This window comes from Ambystoma mexicanum, chromosome 1p (assembly GCF_040938575.1).
Source record: "Ambystoma mexicanum isolate Mex_15411 chromosome 1p, UKY_AmexF1_1, whole genome shotgun sequence".
NCBI lineage: Eukaryota > Metazoa > Chordata > Amphibia > Caudata > Ambystomatidae > Ambystoma > Ambystoma mexicanum.
In genome coordinates this window covers 939803336-939822372 of record NC_090921.1, presented here as the reverse complement: position 1 = coordinate 939822372, position 19037 = coordinate 939803336, and the positions used below count along the sequence as shown (strand labels likewise).

The following is a 19037-nucleotide window of genomic DNA, read 5'->3' as shown; positions in this document are numbered from 1 at the left end:
CGCATGCTGACCTTCATGGGGAGGAATGACAAGGACATTAAGAGGGTAATAGACCGATCCTGGAGGGTTTGCCAGGACAAGCTATTGAATGTGGTTGGCCAATAACAAATATATGGCAGCTTGCAGAGGAGACCAAGCAAAAGAAGGAATCCATAGATCCGTAAGTGCTATCAGGCTGGGTACAAAGAGCAATATGTCTATTTGGTAATGCCAATAGTGCCACAGTGACAGGGAGAAGGCGGTCCATGCTCATGAAGATCAACTCCAAACTAGGAGAGATAGTCATATCAGAGACAACGGCCGCAGCCAAGGGGAAGATGTTTGGAGAGACTTTCCAAACATCTATTCTACTCTTGACAAATCTCAGGCCTCCTTGAAAAAGATCTTCGGGCGAAACATCTCCCGACAGAGCTGGCTGAGGCAGGGGCTGCTCGGCCAGCTGATATTCATCCTACAGGCCTTCTGGATACAGAGCGCAGTGGAGAGATCAAGAGGACCGACGGGCCAACCCCTTCTTTCCATCCAGAGGAAGGGGCAGAGGCAGAGACTGGAGGTTCAATGGCAAACAGCAGCACACTCAGGTAAGAGATGGGCCAATGCCATAAGCTTATATGCTGAGCCCAAGCATCCCACTAGTGGGAGGAAGAGTTGCTCAACATATATTCAGGTGAAGACAGATATCTACAGACTGGGTGTTGCAAACGGTTCAAGGTTTCTGATTAGAATGTTTACAAGATCTAGTGCAGGCATATCCGCTAATACCGATCAATTTCACAAGGGAAGACGAGATGCTGCTAGACAGCAAGATAGAGAAACTACGGCAAAAGAATGCAGGGTGCAAGGAGGTTTCTTAATCAACATGTTTTTGGTATGGGACAGGCACAAAGTGAGACCAGTGATCAACCTCAGGGCGCTGAATGCCTTTGTAATATACAGGCATTTCAAGATGAAGGGAATCCATCTACTGAGGGACATACTTCAGAAAGGGGACTGGCTAGCACGCGTAGACCTCAGGTATGTTTACCTGACAGTTCCCATACACCAGAGTCAACGCCATCTACTCCAGATTCTCTGGAGAGTCAGAGATGGGAGTTTGTAAGTTTCCCATTCGGGCTGGCATTGGCACCTTGGTGCTTCACCACCTGATAAAGTCAGTAGTCGGACACCTCAGGGAATAAGGCATCAGATTTATTATATACCTGAACAACATATGCTTAATGTGCCACAACAAGGAGCTGCTAGCGGAGCAGGTGAGGGTCACGACTAACTTGTTACAACAATTAGGGATTCTGATCAACTGGGAGAAGTCCGAGTTGAACCTGTTCCAGTCAATGGAATTCCTGGGGTTCATTCTGGGAACAGAACACGGAACCCTCAGGTTACCACTAGACAAGGTGAACTTTATCAAGAGGGAGATAAAGAACATGATGGAGAAATACTTGATATCCCTGACGAGACTAGTCAGGCTAGTAGGCTATCTATCATCATCAATTCAAGCCATTTGTCAAGGCCCCCTTCATTATCGGGCCTTGCAACGACTGAAAATAACACATCTCAGACAGGGATTGTCTTACGAGCTGAGAGTCCCCATTTCTCAGGAGGCGAGAATGGAACTAGAGAGGTGGTATCACCACATCGAGGCCTGGAATGGCAGGATGATATTTGGTTCTTACCCGGACCTTATCATAGAGTCGGATGCCAGTGGATAGGGCTGGGGAAGCTGGTACAGCGATCTGACAAGAGGAGGGAGATGGTTGGCAGGGGAGCTAGCCCTCCACATCAATTGCCTCTAATTACTGGCAGGACCCAAGAGAAGACCAAATTTACCATTCTTCTCAAGATGGACAACGTTTCCGCAGTCAGGTATATCAATCGCTGGGGCCGGAGGAATTCAAAGATACTAGCAGAGCTAGCAAAGGATTTTTGGCATTTGTCTTCAGAGGAGTATCAGTTTTATGGCAGAACATCTGCTGAGTGTCCAGAACCAGGTAGCGAACTGGAACCCGAAATACCTGTGGGACTTCAGCGACTGGCAGCTGAAGGAGACAGTTTTCCAGGAAATCATGGGGCGGAGAGGCCTATGTTAGACAGATCTGTTTGCCTCGAGATTGAACAAGAAACTGTCACAGTGTTTCAGCTGGAGCCTGGATCCAGAAGCAGCTGCGACGGATGCCTTCTTCCTGGTCTGGGGACCAGCAAAGGAATATGCTTTCCCTCCATTCGCCATGATAGTGCGAACAGTTGCTCGGGGTAAGGAGACAAAAAGTAACAGTGATACTTGCGACTCGAGACTGGAGAGGTCAGACTTGGTTCCCGGACCTGTTAGAGATGTCGTACGATATCCCAATTGCCCTGCCTCAGGGAGAGGCTATTGTGCAGGGAGCAACTGGAGAGATCCACCCGCTGGTTCAGACAGGGGGTCAGAGCCTTGTGGCGTGGGTGATTTCAGGGGATCCTGGACTAAGCCAGGACTTTCTGGAGAAGCTCAGAAATTCATCAGAGACTTCTGGGCTCCCGGAACCAAGTAGGCCTATAGAGGCACATGGTGTAAGTGGAGTAATTGGTGCATGAAGAGGGAGGTACATCCAGTTCGAACAGATGTAGTCCATGTGGTGAATTGTCTGGCCAACCAGCCGGCTCAAGGTAAAGCATACCAACTATTAACAAATATTGTTCAGCGATTTCAGCTGGACATGAAAATGTAGAAGGTCACCCCGTAGGCGGACATCCACTTGTATGTAGATTAATCAAAGGGCTAAAAAGTATGAGATCCCCAGCTGCGAAATATTCACGTCTTTGGGACGTTAGCAAGGTGTTGAGATTTTTTGAGACATGGCCACATAATGACGACCTATAGCGGAAGGCTCAATGGGCAAAGCTGAATACCCTGCACTGCTTAATTTTGTGCAAGAGGGTATCAGATGTCAGGGCTTTAAAGGTGGACATGACATCTTTTTCGCCAGCAGACGTAACTGTTTATATCACAAAAATAACTAAAACAGGGATCAAGACAGTTGATTATGCAGCATTTCAGATGTTTGAAGGTTTATGAAAATATCTCAGAGCAATTCAGGCCCGCAGGGGAATCACAATTATTAATAGCGATAAGGAAACCCTTTAAGGTGGTATTGACAGCTACCCTGGAAAGATGGGTGAAATGGTGCATGAGCCAGGCCGGCATAGCTGTAAGACAATACAGCCCACATTCGATTAGGGGTTCGATGGCATCAACAGCATTCAGTATGGGGACACGCCTAGAGGACATTTTGAAGGCGGCTGATTGGTCAAAAATACATAGAATACAGATTTTCAATACATTCATAATAGAAAGTCATGATTCTATTAAAGACACGGAGGCAAAGGATTATCCCCCACTAACACTCGCGAAGAAAGACTGGAATGGAAAAGATTGATTTTGTGGAAGTTTTGATTTCATGTCTAATATGTTCCTTTTGCCATTGCCCACCCAGTCAATAGCGTTTTTTTCATTGGTGCTGTTTATTTATTGACAGGTACAGAACCCAAGGCGTCAGGATCATGAGGAGGAAATGAAGGTGTAATGGATGTTTAGAGCGTGAACTGGTTGGGATGCAAGTTTCAGTTATGGATCAGCTAAAGAAAGACGGTGAATGAAGCAAGTCATATATTATTATACTGGACCTTAGAATGTGATTGGACAGAAGAAATCACATGGGAAGAAGCACCAATTAAATACAAACTTCTACATCACTGAATTTCGTGGGAATTGTAGTTATCTGTCAGTTTGTTTTTTATGGTTGTGTTAAAATTTATTTGTCTGCTCGAGAAGTAAAGAGTTGAGTTGAGCATAATCCGTCGCCTCTGTGTCTTTGATATGATAGGTCATTTATAACGCGCTTAATACTTTAATAGAATCATGACATTCTATTACGAATGTATTGAAAATCTGTATTAAAACTGCAACACAATGAAAACTGGGCTAAAATCTAAGCTTTCCCATTTCATGAATTATATTATCCTGGTGAAATAATGTTACTATGTTTGGTAAGTGGGAGAATGTCTGGGGACCAGGTCTCTAAGAAACTACAAACATAACTGAAACATATGTTGCATAAAAGGAATGTAATGTCAATAATGTCTTATATATACTTGAAAATGTGTGAGAGGAAGAGAGATTGGTATTTAGTTTATTTGTTCTGGAAGTTCTGGCTACAGCACTGTGGGTTTGCGTCATTGCAATATGGGCCAGAAAAGTAAACTTGCCCCCCAGGCAAAATGTTGCCAGTCCTCCCCTGCGAAGGGTCCATGACCACACACTTTGACAACCACTGTAGAGGGTCTATTGATGTGGTCTGGGCAGTTTTCTGTCCTGTGCCACTGTATGTTAGCTGTCTCATCGGGGCAGAAACTTGACAGGCTCTTGCCATCTGAGCCACTGGCTTGCCATCACCTCAATTGATCCATTATGCCTCAAAGTGGGAGGGCTTTTGCCCCTACCTGCCTAACCTCCAGAATTTTCCCAGAGACTCGGGAATTTAAACCATTTCTCCGGGAAGGAACCCGGAATCTCAGGAATTTTGGTGTTCTTTTTGCAAGGTGATAGAGGTAGAACGTGTGAAGAAATTGACATGCTTTATTTTTCCCAATCGTGTTTCAGTTGGCAAACTTTAAGCTGTTCTAGATAATATCTAATTTCCCTTCTGAATACAGAACCGTGGCAAAAGTTCTCTTCACAAGTGCAGTACTTTTCAAATATCTGCCCAAAGTGCAGGATTCGATAAGAGGGCATTCCACTGACAGGTGGGCAGGGCGTGTGGGCGGAGCCATGTGCACATGGGCGGAGTCTTGTGTGGATGGTGGCAGGGCATACATCTCAGGAATTTTGATTTTCAAATGTAGGCAGGTATGCTTTTGCCCTCCCAAACCCATGCATGTTGACAGACATCAGACATTCAAACATTTGTGAGCCCCTGAGAGTGAGATTTCACCACAGCAATCGGGAATATTAATTTTTCACATAGGATTGCATTGGGATTAGCATTATTTTAGGCGGCTAAATCGGGAGGGTTGGCATGTATTAGACATGTGGGTGGTTCACAGCAGGAGGCCTACTATATGCTTCTACTGTTTCCTGCACGCGCAAAGATGATTCTTGAACACTCTGGATTTCCTCACCGTGAGAATTTTTGGAGGCCTTTTACAGAAAATGGTTGAAGAAGCCTGAAGGTCCACATCATTTACAAAATACACACCGTGCGACAAAAGCACGCATTCATAGGGTTCTTTAGAACTTGACAGGAAAGTAGATAACATTTAACCTATTTGCCCTATCAGTAAAACGCAAATATTGGATGAAAATCCCTAAGAGTTCTTTAAAATAACAACACTGTTGCATATTCCTTACCTTTAACGACTTGATTTCTTTTCTCCAGGGGGAAAGAAACAGGTTGACAGAGAGAAGCTCCAGGAACTCAAAGGCACGTAGCAGGTGTGTTAAACTGCTCCCGTCTTTATGTGTCTGTAAATAAGTCGCTATGATATTGTAGAGGGTAACCCCTCCGGATTCCTCGCAGAGACAGGAAGCGGACAGCAAAACTTGTTTAGCTCTCTCTTTCGGTGCTTCGTTGCACAGGGACAGTGTCCCTCGCAGCCATCTCTCTTCGTAATAGGCGATGTAGTCCGGAAAAAGTTCTTCAAGTGCCACCGTTCTTGACTCTTTCATTTTGTGGAATGGTGTTTTAAAACACGACAGCGACAGCTGTTTTACTTTTCTCACGCCGTATTCAAACAAGGAAGTCTCATAGCATGTTTTATCGCCTTTTCCCCAAACCTGTAATCTCCGCATTATTATTGGCTAGCTCGCTTCACTACAGGCGACTGAGTGGCTGTACTGTCTGTCAGTCATTTTTAAGGCGTGAACTATGGAGATAAGGACGTGAAAAACTGATCGAAACCAAAAGTGAAACTTAAATGAAGAGGTTCTGAAACGGAGTATTCTTTAAAGGGGAGTGTGAGGTTGGTATGTATGGGTGACTGCAAAACGCCCGACGACATTAAATAAAACTGCACGTTTTCGGGCTGTCAGTCTTCCATTTTCTCGAGAGAGGACATACATCTTTGAAAATGTCAAGGGACTTATTCTAAACAATGTCAATGTTTTAAAATATAGCATGTGCGTATCTATCCCTTTAAGAGGCTCACTCTTTGCTTGCTGGGTTTGCTGCAGCATAGGGATTCACTGTATGCGAGCAGCCAATCGAGCTAGGCTTACTAGGAGACATGTAAAATTGCCATTGAGGTGCAACACTACACAGTGTCCACACTGCAATTAATATGCAAGTCTCACCATGTTCATAGATGCCAACTTTTTACAGTGGGCTGGAGGGTCACTTGTCCCGCATTCCAAAAAATCTAAATAGCTCCACCCACCACCTCATCAAACAGACACAAGCCCATGGCGCAGCCCTGTAGGGCCCAGCTGCGCCAAAGCATAACAGGGCGGAGGGGGTGAGCACCGCCGCGCGGCCTGCCACCTCATAAGTAAGGTTAAGGCAGGAAATAGGAAGTGGGGCCATAAACATGGCCCCTATAACCAGAGAGATAATAATCAATAGGGGTAGCCCCACACTGTGGTGATATTCCCTTCTACTAAGTGAGGATATATAGAATATATTTTGACCAGAGGAAGGAACACAAACAATTATCTATATGAAACTGTAGATGTACCCTCAGATAACAATTTCTCAAAACAGCCACTTAGCAAATATGGGCTGCATTTTGTGTTCTATGTACTCAATAACAAACAGTGTTATCAAAAAATATCATTTTAATATATTATTCTTGTTTGAGCACAAGTAATACAAACATTAAAAAAACATATACACATCATATAGTAATATACATGTTAAAATCATTCCACCTCACACCATCGAAAGTCACCAAATACTTGATCACAACAAACAACAATGGCAACTTCATTATTCTTATTTCTCATTGTGTTAAACAAGCCCAACATTTTTAACATGTATATTACTATATGATGTGTATATGTTTTTTAATGTTTGTATTACTTGTGCTCAAACAAGAATAATATATTAAAATGATATTTTTTGATAACACTGTTTGTTATTGAGTACAAAGAACACAAAATGCAGCCCATATTTGCTAAGTGGCTGTTTTGAGAAATTGTTATCCTAGGGTACATCTACTGTTTCATATAGATAATTGTTTGTGTTCCTTCCTCTGGTCAAAATATACCCTATAACCAGAGCCCACGCAGGGGGAGCAGCCTATTTCCATGCACGCTCACCCTGCAGCAGGTCAGCGTTGTCCCACCCAACCCACCTTAACATGTAATTTTTTGCAGTTTATCTAATAATTGTGTTTTTTGTCGCAGCTGGTAACTCAGGCGATCGAGCAGTGCCTAAACCTCCTCCCCAGTAGCCTTACACGGCGGGGGGCCTCATGGTATAAAGAGGAGGGGCACCTCCGTGGTAGTCAGCTTCTAGCTTGGCTGGTGGAAAAAGGAAAATACAACAGCACTCCCTGCAGCCCATCAGCGGCGGCTGCCAATGTGTTTCAACCAGACTGAGAGGCTCTGGGAGGTTCGGGGTGTGGTGGCCTAAGTATGCTCTAAAGGAATGGATACGTAAAAGAGAGCTGACTGGAAATAAATAAAAAACAGAGAAAGGTGAAAGGGGGTGCAAAGGAATGTGTAAACAAAAAGGTGCTGCTGATCGTCTTGGTTTGTAATAATGTATTGAAGATGTTATTGTTTGGTTTGCAGTAACAGTGTGAAATGTGTGATAAAAAAAATGTGTCCTTGTTATACCACAAATGTGAGAAGTTGGTCTGGCCGCAGTTATTTAGGCAAGGTGGGCTACAACGGGATGGTATATAGCTTCCCGGATGGGGGTGCGAGCGGTACCGACTGCCCATGTTATGTACTGTGAACCCACCACACTGAGGACAATTGCTTTACAATTAGAAGCAAACACAGTTTACTTTTATTCACCTTTTTGCAATAGTGTTTAATAGTGTAGATAAGTGTTTTTGACACAATAAAGGTGTCAGTTCCTTAGTTGACTGATGTGTGATTAGTTTGACAGCACTTTACTTTGCATCACTCAGCGGAAGTGTGCACTGCATTGTACTTTTGAGTTACCCTTTGATAGGCAATTAATAAGTGGTGAAATTGCACTGGATTCTCGGCAGATCTCTTTTGAGAATGTGCGTTCACCATCGATGTGACTTTATTCACAAATTAAAACATCAGTCATTAATATAGGTAGTGTTGGAGAAAGCAGAGTTATCTGAATTAACCAATTTGTAAACACTTGTATATCCCCAATGCCTTATTTATTTTCAGAAATTTGCATTATTTTCAACCCTGCCCCACCAATAACTTTTGTGCCTGACCCCAAGGCACTTAAGTCGCCATATTTTGGAGTTGAAGCAGCAAAGGCTATACTTTTATTGTATTCTGAGCTGCGAATTCTGCAAACTATACAAGGTCACAGGAGGTCAAAGCTCTGTGACTTTGGCAGAAGCAGACGTAAGTAAAACCATTGCACCAGATGAAAGGATCTTGTTACATCTAAAACGATCATCACTGCAGGAACGTAATTAGTTTGTTGTACAGAGGGCCCTCGCAGAATTCCCCAACACATTTGCGGCCCTGAGGTTTTGTGTTTTATTCCGGGCAAAACTTGCGAGTCACATGTCAGTTGACAGATATGCATGCTGTGTATGCACACATCCTTATTCATGCCTTGTAAATAAGTATAATGTCAGGGCTCGAGTCCTAAAAAAATGGGGGGACTCTGACGTATGCAGTGGGGAGTGACATCACAGGTATTATGGGAGCTGGGGTGGCCGGCCCTCCTATGAGAAGAGCTCTGACGGCAGGCCTTCTGCCTCGCCTGCTGCCCTGGCGCCGCGCAGTGAATGTACACAGGAGGCAGGGTCGGATGGGGAGCCGTGCGCCACTTTTATTCAGAGGCACCAAGTGGTAAGGCCATGTGTGCCTAATGCATGGCACAGCCCAAGTCCAGGAGGGGCTTAAGTCACAGCATCCCATGCCAGGAGTATAAAATAAAATAAAGGCAAACACAACAGCATTATACAGAGTCCATAAACCATTTACATTTTTACATGGATGTGGACACTGACGTTCGCTTTCTCTAGTACCAGTTTAAGCCCAATAGACGGGTGGGCACGCAGCATCAAGGGCTCATCACTGTCCATTAGGGCATAGGGAGACACACATCAGAAATTGTATTAGTCTTTGCACAAACCGTTCATAGCCCTCATGTAGGCAAAGCCGCACCCGTGTTACTGGAGGCCACATCTGCTCTGCCTTGCCAGATCTTGGGTAGCGGTTGTCCCTGACGGCACACAGTGCTTGTGAGATGTTGGAGCTGGCCAGTGGCGGCACACGGGGGGAGTCAATGAGGGCCTCTAGTAGGATGACCAAGGTGGTGTTCGCCAGGATCTACTCTCCCACCAGGGCTTCATACCAGCTTCCCCTTCCACACACACAAAAGCAGGACCTGCTCCTGACCTCCGCTGTACACCGGGGCCACAAGGATTGACAGACCAAAGAGATGAAATTGAAGATGCAGACCCGCTCTTGGCTTATGCTGCAGCGGGGTTGCAAGGATGGGTAGGTCTTTGTTGGGGGTCGCGGCGGCTGCAGTGTTTTCCGCGCCACACTTCTCCCCCAGGCAGGAGTTCCCTACATATGGCACTGAGTCTGCCCTATTAGATATAAAAATCCAACTAAGCGACCTGGTGGACAAAGGACAACCAGCACTCCTCCTCCTTCTAGAGTTGTCGGCAGCCTTTGACCTTGTCGACCATGACAACCTTTGTAAACACCTCACCAGTGCTGCTCAATTTTCTACCGATGCCACAGCATGGATCTCCTCCTTTCTCAAAGGGTGACTCATGAGGGTCTTCTCAGACCAAGTGCAAGCAGCATCAACCACACTGCTCTGCGGTGTCGCGCAAGGCTCTTGCACAGGCCCCACACTGTACAATATTTTCACCCTCCCCCTCTTCAAGGACTTATATTAACGCAGCACAGCCTACACCAACTATGCCGACGACACTTTAGTCCTCCTCTCTCTGACCGGCTCCTTCCAACAAGACTCTGCAGCCCTTGACAACATCTATACTGCCATCCAGACCTGGATGTCAGCAAACAGGCTATGTTTGATGGGAACAAACAGAGATCATCATTGTAGGTACCAAAGAGCTGCTTAACAAACTGGACCCCCTATACCAGACCTTCACAATTGACAAAACACCTATCAAGGTCTCCCCTGCTTTCAAAACTCTTGGGGTCTACATTGACTCTACCTTATCCATGACATGCCATGTGAGCACCATTGCCTCCTCATCAGCGTTCTCTATCAAAATAATCAGTAAAACCCTACTTGTCCAAGACTAACCGACTATCACTAGTCAGAGCCACAGTAGGTGCAAAACTAGACTATTGTAATGCCCTACTGCTTGGAACCTTCAACAAAAACATCCACCGACTACAAGTCACCCAAAATAATGCTCTCAGGGCTACCCTTAGCATTCCTAAAAGGGAACATCTCACACAAGCTAGGAGCGATGCACACTGGCTACCAGTCAAGGAACGGATTCTATTCAAAACCTTGGCAATAACACATAAATGCATATCTCACACTGCACCGCCCTACTTAATAGCAAAGATCACTCCCCTCTCCTCCTCCAGACGTATTCAGTCACACCACGCAAACATGATGTTTGTCCCCACTTTCAAAAGAGCTAAAGCTGGCGGGGCCAGCTTCCAACATCTAGCACCCAAACACTGGAACACCTTACCTACAGAACTCAGAAATGAAGCATCCTACACAATCTTTTCGAAAAGTTCTTAAAACTAAACTGTTTAATTAACATGCACCACTTGTTCCACTGTAACCAAGGAACACACTGTAACCTGTTAACCAAATGAAACACACTCCTGCGATTCTTGTCCCTACTCAAATATATGTATACAATGTTGTCTTTATGTAAGTAAGCTCTCGGCAAAGGCGCCGCAATGCCCAAGGTCCGACTGTGCGCTTTACAAATGCAAATAAATAAATAAATATGGATGCAGCGGGGGTCATCGCTATGACACTCTTCTCTCGCCTGGCAGGATGGCGGCCCATGACCACTGCAACGGCGGGAGCACCATGTGCAAAGGTGTGGCAGTAGTCTCTGCCAGGCCGCTTCATCTCCCCATGCAGGAGTGGACAGCCTCCTTTCATGCTTCGGGTACTCCGGCAGTATGAGCCCGTCTTCTGCGGGACCATGCCGGATTTGCTGACGGTTGTTGGCGTGGATCTGACAACTCCTTTTGAACTTTTCCTTCAGTTGCTTAACAGCAGCATGCACCAGAGACCCGGTGTGTGTACCTGCTCCAAGCGGGACCTCGTGAGAAGACCGGCAACTGTCTGGCAAGACCCTACCAGCAAATGCGCACTACGAGGCGGGTGCTTGTGGTGGCATGCCCCAGCACGGCTTGGCAGCATGCCGGGCTCATTCAACTCCTCGTCGCCAGTTGTTACGGGAGCCAGGGTTTCCGTTTGCCCATGAGTAGGGCTCCGATGGCAGGCCCTTTGGCTCGCCTGCTGGGCTGGCGCTGTGCAGTGAATGCACACATAAGGCAGGGTTGAGTGGTATCGACTGGCGCACAGGGATACGTATGCTGCGTATATTCAAAAGCACCACATGGTGGTGCCACATGTGCCTAACGCCTGCCACAGCACAGGCCCAATTCTTATAATGTGTAAGATAACGTGCCCTGTACAGAGGAAAGTCAAAAGGAGGGTTTCACAAGATCTGCTCAGAGGTTCTTGCGGCTAAGTTTCTTGCCTCACAGCTGCGTGACCTGGTTTCGAATCCCAGACACAGCTCTGTTTTATCAAGTGGAGGCAGAACTTAAAATATATATATTTTTTTATTGAAATCACACAAGGGTGGCAGCGTCCGTCCTCTGAAAAAATCGGGTGTTCCCTCGACTTGTGCCCTGATTATGTATAGTCCGAACAGGGGGTAGGAGAATCCGTGGGCGCTGTTGCATGGTAACCCCTTCTGGGAGCATGGTAGCTCCCAGGATGTTGTAATGGGTCACGTGACACAATAATAGCAACGAGCCGCTTCCGGCTCGTCAGTCACACCATACTTTGACTCTGGTGTGGGTCTTCCTGTGCGCCTGCCTCAGGTTATCTCTGCGTTGAATTTCTTGCAAGAAAAAGAATGTTAAGAATGTTCCAAAGGATTTCTTCGGTTTATTGATTAGAACATAAGTGCAGATGCTGTGATTGCCAATTCATTTCGGACTATCAGAGGTCCTTCATCAGGGCATAATATGATCATCTGCTTAGCTCATGATTTTTTGGATGGTGGCTAGCCCCGTACATACAACCAGGGATCACAGTTATCGTAATGTGCAAGGAAATGTTTGTATCCTGCACAATACTGCTTACACACATTCTGTAGGTGTGGTTTGGTTATGTGCCCGCGCATTGACTGCCCATGGCAAGCTAATCACCATGGTCATTCCCACCCATTCCTGCCTCTGCCTGCCCAAAATACCTCCTCAAGGGAATTCTGTGAACTCATTTTAATCAAGCCTTATCATCTAAAGTTGCACTCAAGCGCCTGCCAGTTTTTTTCCCAAGCGGTCTTCTGAGAGTAGATGACTTAAAGAAATGGTTCACCCAAAAAGTTTTATTGCAAAAACAGATGGGCAATAATAAAAAAAATCGATTGCCACTTTTTTTTTTAAGTCCCTATGTAAAATTTTGAGAAAATGAAGCTCACAATTTTAAAAAGGAAGCACATGGATGCCCACCTGTGCTTGCTATTGCGGCACTAATGAAGGAAAAGCCAGCCAGCTGTAGTAAACAAAAGCTACCACTGGGTGGCTTTTCTTTCATTGGTGCCGGGACTCGGAGGACGCAGACCGGAGACTACAGGCAGAAAAGCTGCAGCTGCATCTCGGTAAGTGCTATTTATTTTTTTTTAAATAAGCACTAGCTGCATTTTTTTCCTAAGTGTTCCGGGCTGGAGGAGCCCGGAAAAACTTAGAAATAAAAGCACAGCTTTAAAAATATTGTATTTATGTTTGTGGTAGCTTTTGAAGCTACCCCACACATAAATACAACGTTATTGTGTTTGACAACGCTGCAGTTTTTCTTTCCAAGTTTCTCAGGCTCCTCTGGAAAGAAAAACCGCAGCGTTTTCAAACACAACTGCGTTGTGTTTCTGCCTAAAGCTGCTTTAGCCCCAAATGGGAAAGCAGCTTTAGGCAGAAATACAATGCGATTGTTTTCTGAAATGCTAAACGCTGCAGTGTTTCTGCCTAAAGCTGCTTTCCCATTTGGGGCTTTCGGGCTCCCCGTGGGGAGCCTGAGAGCCCCAAATGGGAAAACAGCTTTAGGCAGAAACACTGCGGCATGGAAACACAACCGCGTTGTGTTTCTGCTGCCTTGGCTTTCACTTTGGGTCTCCGGTGCTCCGCTGGGGGAGCACCGGAGACCCAAAGTGATAGCCAAGGCAGCAGAAACACAACGCTGTTGTGTTTCAAAAACGCGGCGGTTTTTCTTTCCAACTTTCTCAGGCTCCTCCGAGCCAGAGGAGCCTGAGAAACTTGGAAAGAAAAACCGCAGCGTTTTCAAACACAATAACGTTGTATTTATGTGTGCGTCACTGCAAACATAAATACAACGTTTTTAAAGCTGCGGTTTTATTTCTACGTTTTCCGGGCTTCTCCAGCCTGGAAAACTTAGAAAAAAAAACACAGCTAGTGTTTATTTTTATTTAAAAAATAGCACTTACCGAGATGCAGCTGCAGCTTTTCTGCCTGTAGTCTCCGGTCTCCGTCCTCCGAGTCCCGGCACCAATGAAGGAAAAGCCACCCAGTGGTATCTTTTGTTTACTACAGCTGGCTGGCTTTTCACTCATTAGTCCGGCAAAAGCCAAAGAAAGCTCAACGGCGGGCATCCATTTCACAAAATGGATGCCCCCATGTGCTTCCATTTGAGCTTCATTTTCTCAAAATTTTACATAGGGACTTAAAAAAAAAATAAGTGGCAATCGATTTTTTTTATTATTGCCCATCTTTCTTTGCAATACATTTTTTTGGGCGATCCATTCCTTTAATTGGAGTTGTAAAGGCATTATGACGTCCCGCATCATGACGCAGAGCTGATGATAAAGGGGCCCGTTTCGCGTCCTGTGAACCCTGACACGTGTATCCCGATTGAGGATTCTGCTGCATCCGAGCCTCCGCTCCGCACTTAGCACCATTCCTCAGCCTGCAACAGAGCCTCTTTGTGCTCCGGCACAACGGTAAGGGTTCCCACCGAATTTACAGAATTTACATCATCCCACTGTATTTGCACTGGCCCAGGCCAAAATTTTTGGAACGCCCAGAGCGTTCACCATACCCTGATACCTCAATCTCAGTGGACCAGGGACTTAAAAAAATAAAATAAACATCACAGCTCTCACAGGAGAGTGCTTGTGGGCTGCCACCTTGTTCCCCCTGCCACACCACGGCCCCCTGAAGTGGCACCAGTCTAGTAGGTGCCAGCATCACCACCAGACACGTCTCTTAGGGACAGAGGCTCCCAAGGAGTGCTTTCTCACCAGCCATAGGACTGGGGCAGCGGCTCCATTTGGAGCACCTGTGCACCCCAACATCAACAGCCACGCCGACTCCACATACCTGGTGTCATGTCATCCGAGGATGCTGCTGCAGCCCCCGTTCCACCACACCTGCAAGGAGAGTCATCTCAACAATGCGGTTCGCTCGCACCCCTATGCATGTTCAACATTGATGCAGCCCCCAATGTCACTTGTGCCTCGATGGGTACTGGGGCGGGTGCACCTAGATATGTACATCAACGCGACGGGGGAGAATGACGATCTCACAAAGAAGTGCACCCTGATATACTCAGCCGGACCAGTAGTCCACAAACTTTTCAACACCATGCACCCCTCAAATGACTCATATGACGCAGCCATCCATGCACTGAAGGACTACTTCGCCCCTATGGTAAACACACACTATGTGAAATTTGTGATACACACGGCTATGCAGCAGAGTGACAAAAACTTGGACAAATACCATAGTCGTCTCAGACACCCAGCCTCAACCTGTGGGTGGGAGAATGAGGAAAAGGAGGTAAGACTCCAAATCATCATCGGATGTCACTCAGCAAAACTGAGCCATCACGCTCCCCAGAATTTTTGAACAAGGGCGTTCCCATGAACTGGCGATGCAAGGGCCACCAAAATGGAGTCGGCCCTAAAATCAGTGAAGCTGGAAGAAGTGTGCCTAGTGCGTTGGCAACCTCCAAGGAGCCAAGACACAAGAAATGCCTGGCGGCAGAAGAAGATGCAAAATGCCCCAGCGCCCTACCCGCAATGTGGGTATGACCTTCCGCTTGAAAAAAACAGCCCGGCAAAAGGGTACACATGTACAAGGTGTGGAATCCCCAACCATTTTGCAAGGGTGTGCAGGGCATACAGTGCACAGTCCACAGTGCAGAGAGGAAAGCAACGCCCCAAAAGCTTCCTGCAGGACAGAACAAGCCAATCCATCAACACAGCATCCACCAGGCCACAAGGAGACCCCCCAAGTGCGAATCTGAGAGAAGATGAGGTTGTTTTCTTCGTGTCACTGGTGCTAAAAGTCAGAGGGTGAGGAAAACGCCAGCCCTGGTGCACCATGACCATTCTAGGTACCCCAGTCCACATACTCCTCAACACAGGAGGATCAGTGAATGTAATGGCCCATGAACAATACCGGACATTACCAGGATCGCCGGCACTTCAGGACACCAGAGTGCGCATCGTTACCTTTGGGGGAAAAACTCCTCTACCACTGGAAGGTGCCTTCATCGCCACTGTGCAGCATCACGGAACATCAATACAGGCCATGTTCTACATCACAAAAGTAACAACGCTAATGATACTTGGCTCTGCCGCAACCGAAGTCCTAGGCCTTGTCCACTTTGTCCACAGGGTTTTCGTAGAGGGTGTCCAGCGGCTGCTCCAAAGATCGGGCAGATGGCAGGGAAATCCATCCAACTACATATAGATGAGTAGGAGAAAGGGGGGTTTTTGTTCCTGGCTATTTTGCTTTTAGGTTTCAAAGAATGGTTCTCAGATGCTGTTGACTGTGATGTAATTCCGCTTTTATTTGTGCAAATGGTTGGTTTTTGTTGTAGCACACATTTAGTACATTGGGGGGTTCTTGAGTCCCCTTGTTGTCAGCCAACACGTGTTTCGACCCGGAGGTCTTTATCAAGGCTGATTCATTATTCAAAACCATGTGTGGTGATAATTAGTGACAGTTATTGTGACATACATAATAGGTATACATGTAAAGTGAGTGGTGTTGGGTGATGGTGAAGTTTCAGATAATCAGAATGCATATTAGAACAATAGTACATTGTATACAATACAACATGAGCCGGTGTGGTGACAGAGGGAAAAAGGAGGAGAAGGGAGGAAAGGAGAGACAAAGGGTAAGCAAAAGGATTTGGAGGGTCCTTATATGTATCTTATTTGGGGTTGGTATGGCCTCTTACCTATTAGTACTGGTTTGTAGCCCCCTGTGGGGTCCTGGTTGATGAGTCGGGTGCACAAGCAAATAAGAATTCATGATATATATTAACAGCATAGATCCACGTATTCAATTCACCTCAGAAATTGCTACACAAGTCATGCATACGCAACCACAAAACAAATTCTGCAGTTGCAAGACACTTCAATGAGAAAAAGCACAACATTTCTCAGATCAAGTTTCAAGTCTTAGAAACACTTGAAGCTCACGGCTTGCACATAGACTCAAAAAAAAGGAGACAACAAAGGAAGCTTATTGGATCGACCGATTAGAAGCACTATCCCCACGAGGACTCAATGAAGAGTTTGACCTCAATTGCTTTCTGTAACAACAATATTGTTTTGTTTATGTTTACCATGACATACTATGTAAAAACACTAATATCATGTTGTAACACTGTTGATAAAAGAAGGGTTAATGAACCACGGCCAGTGCACTGCTTTACTTTAAAACTGACAGTAGGTTTCAAGACCAACTTCTAGGATAGAACATCTCATGACCTATACAACTAAAAACTAGCCATGGTTAAAAAATGTAATGTCCAACATCTAATGATTACTGTCATTAATTGTCTTAACATCTAATGATTAGTAATAAAGTTACAACGGTTTACATGACCTGGTACCTTAGATTATTTTGCTCAGACACCCATCTGGTGTATTACCTAGTTGTAAACGCACGTTTCTGTGCCCAAAGCTAAACATTGCACTTGTGAGAGTATTTACACATGAGCATATTTATGAGTTTTCTCGTCAGTAGATTTTAGTGCACTGCTCACCATTACAGTGTGAGCGTTAAGTGGTAATGGTATTTACCTAGCTGTTGATTTACGCTATTGTGCCTATAGTAAAAAATAGAACCGGCTCACGAGCATATTGACGAGTTTATCCTAATTAGTTTTAGTGCAATGCTCACTAATCTAATCTGAGCAAGAAGTAGCAATAAAGCTGACTACCTTTGAGATAGTTCTAGTGTACTGCTCACTGACAGTTTGAATGGCGGTATTTGACTTTTTTATGATCATGCCCCTACCAACATGGCCGTCGCATGAGAATGCGTGCAGCCATGTTGGGACCCAAATGTTGCCATAGCAACGCTACGAACCACGGTCTTGGTCCGCCATTCGTGTTAGGAGTAACAGGACATGGCATTTTGCGCCTGAAGGTAAGCCAATAAACTATAAAAGTACGATTTTGATGCTGATAGCATGTGAAACCATATCTAACGTGTGTCTCTTGATTGTCTCACAGCGTATGACGATCAACCTAACCACAAAGTTTATTCGTGTTAAGGGAAAGCTAAGGCAGACGGGTCAGTGATTACTAAGGTGCACGTTACAATGCACAGTCACTGTATTTTCTTTCACCATCTAGAGGTGATTTGTACACTGCAAGGGTAAACACCCAAATATAGTAATGGAGAGCACTGCAAGATTCACGTGATAAAGCAGCAATCATTGCCACATACATTAATTAATGCAATCTGTATCCTTTAAAATGGGGTCACCTAGTCAATACTGAGCAAACTAAGTAAGCACACACACGCGTATGGTGCATGACAAAGAACACAGTGTTGACCGTCTCAGGTCATGTTATCGACTTACCTTGTAGATCACCATAACCAGATGTACTGATCATGCTTGCCTTCTCTCTCTTTTTCTTTCTTTAATATTTGTTTGTACCTTTGGGCGCCCTGTTTAATTGAACAATTGCTTTCCGTATTATTGTCTTCCGTTGCACTATGGCTTTAAATCATGCTTTGGATGTGTTTGAAACTCATTAACTGATTGTTTTTTGAAACACAAATGCTACTATATTAGTAGGATATAAATAACCTGGCTCTGAAGAAGGAATTGTTCCGAAATGCATTAGCCAAGGGGTTTCTGTTTGCCCCAGCCTCAGCACTAGCCTAATTGGTGAAGTTGAACCAACAACTTTAACTTTTGAAATTACAAAATACCTTTTGGAAGAATAAAATAATTTTGAAAAGGACACAGTTGGACTGAAATTTCCACACAAGCATTAAATAATTGTTTAACCCGAAGTGCGTGTTAAGGGTGTGCGGCCCACACCGAAGGCTAATTAGACTACCTGGAGATGATCAGCCCTAGAACAGATGGCATTCAACATTAAAAAAACGCTGTCTGGTGAGTGCATACTATCGTTCTTTCGACCCACAGAAGAGCACGGCAGCCGTCGTGGATGCAAGCCCATTCGGACTATGAGCCATCCACACCCAAGCCAACACTAATGGCATCCAATGCACAGTGGCATATGCGAGCCGTGCGCTCTCACCCACAGAACAAAGGTATTCACAAATAGAGCAAGAAGCCCTAGCGGTACTGTGGGGGTTCCGCCACTTCCACATATACATTTATGGGAAGCCAGTGAAAGTGGTCACT

General features: G+C 45.4%; 1 protein-coding gene across 2 annotated transcripts in view; it reads right to left on the bottom strand.

Annotated features, from left to right (window-relative positions):
* Nucleotides 1–19037, bottom strand: part of LOC138582092 (uncharacterized) — a 298917-nt gene that overhangs the window by 65379 nt on the left and 214501 nt on the right. Inside the window, exon 1 of one of the 2 annotated variants that reach the window (XM_069653051.1) lies at nt 5384–5814. The exons of the other annotated variant lie outside the window; for it this stretch is intronic. Coding sequence (XP_069509152.1) covers nt 5384–5701 — 318 coding nt within the window. The 5' untranslated portion in view covers nt 5702–5814. Of the gene's footprint in view, nt 1–5383; nt 5815–19037 lie in introns of those variants that run through there. 2 annotated transcript variants of the gene reach the window in all.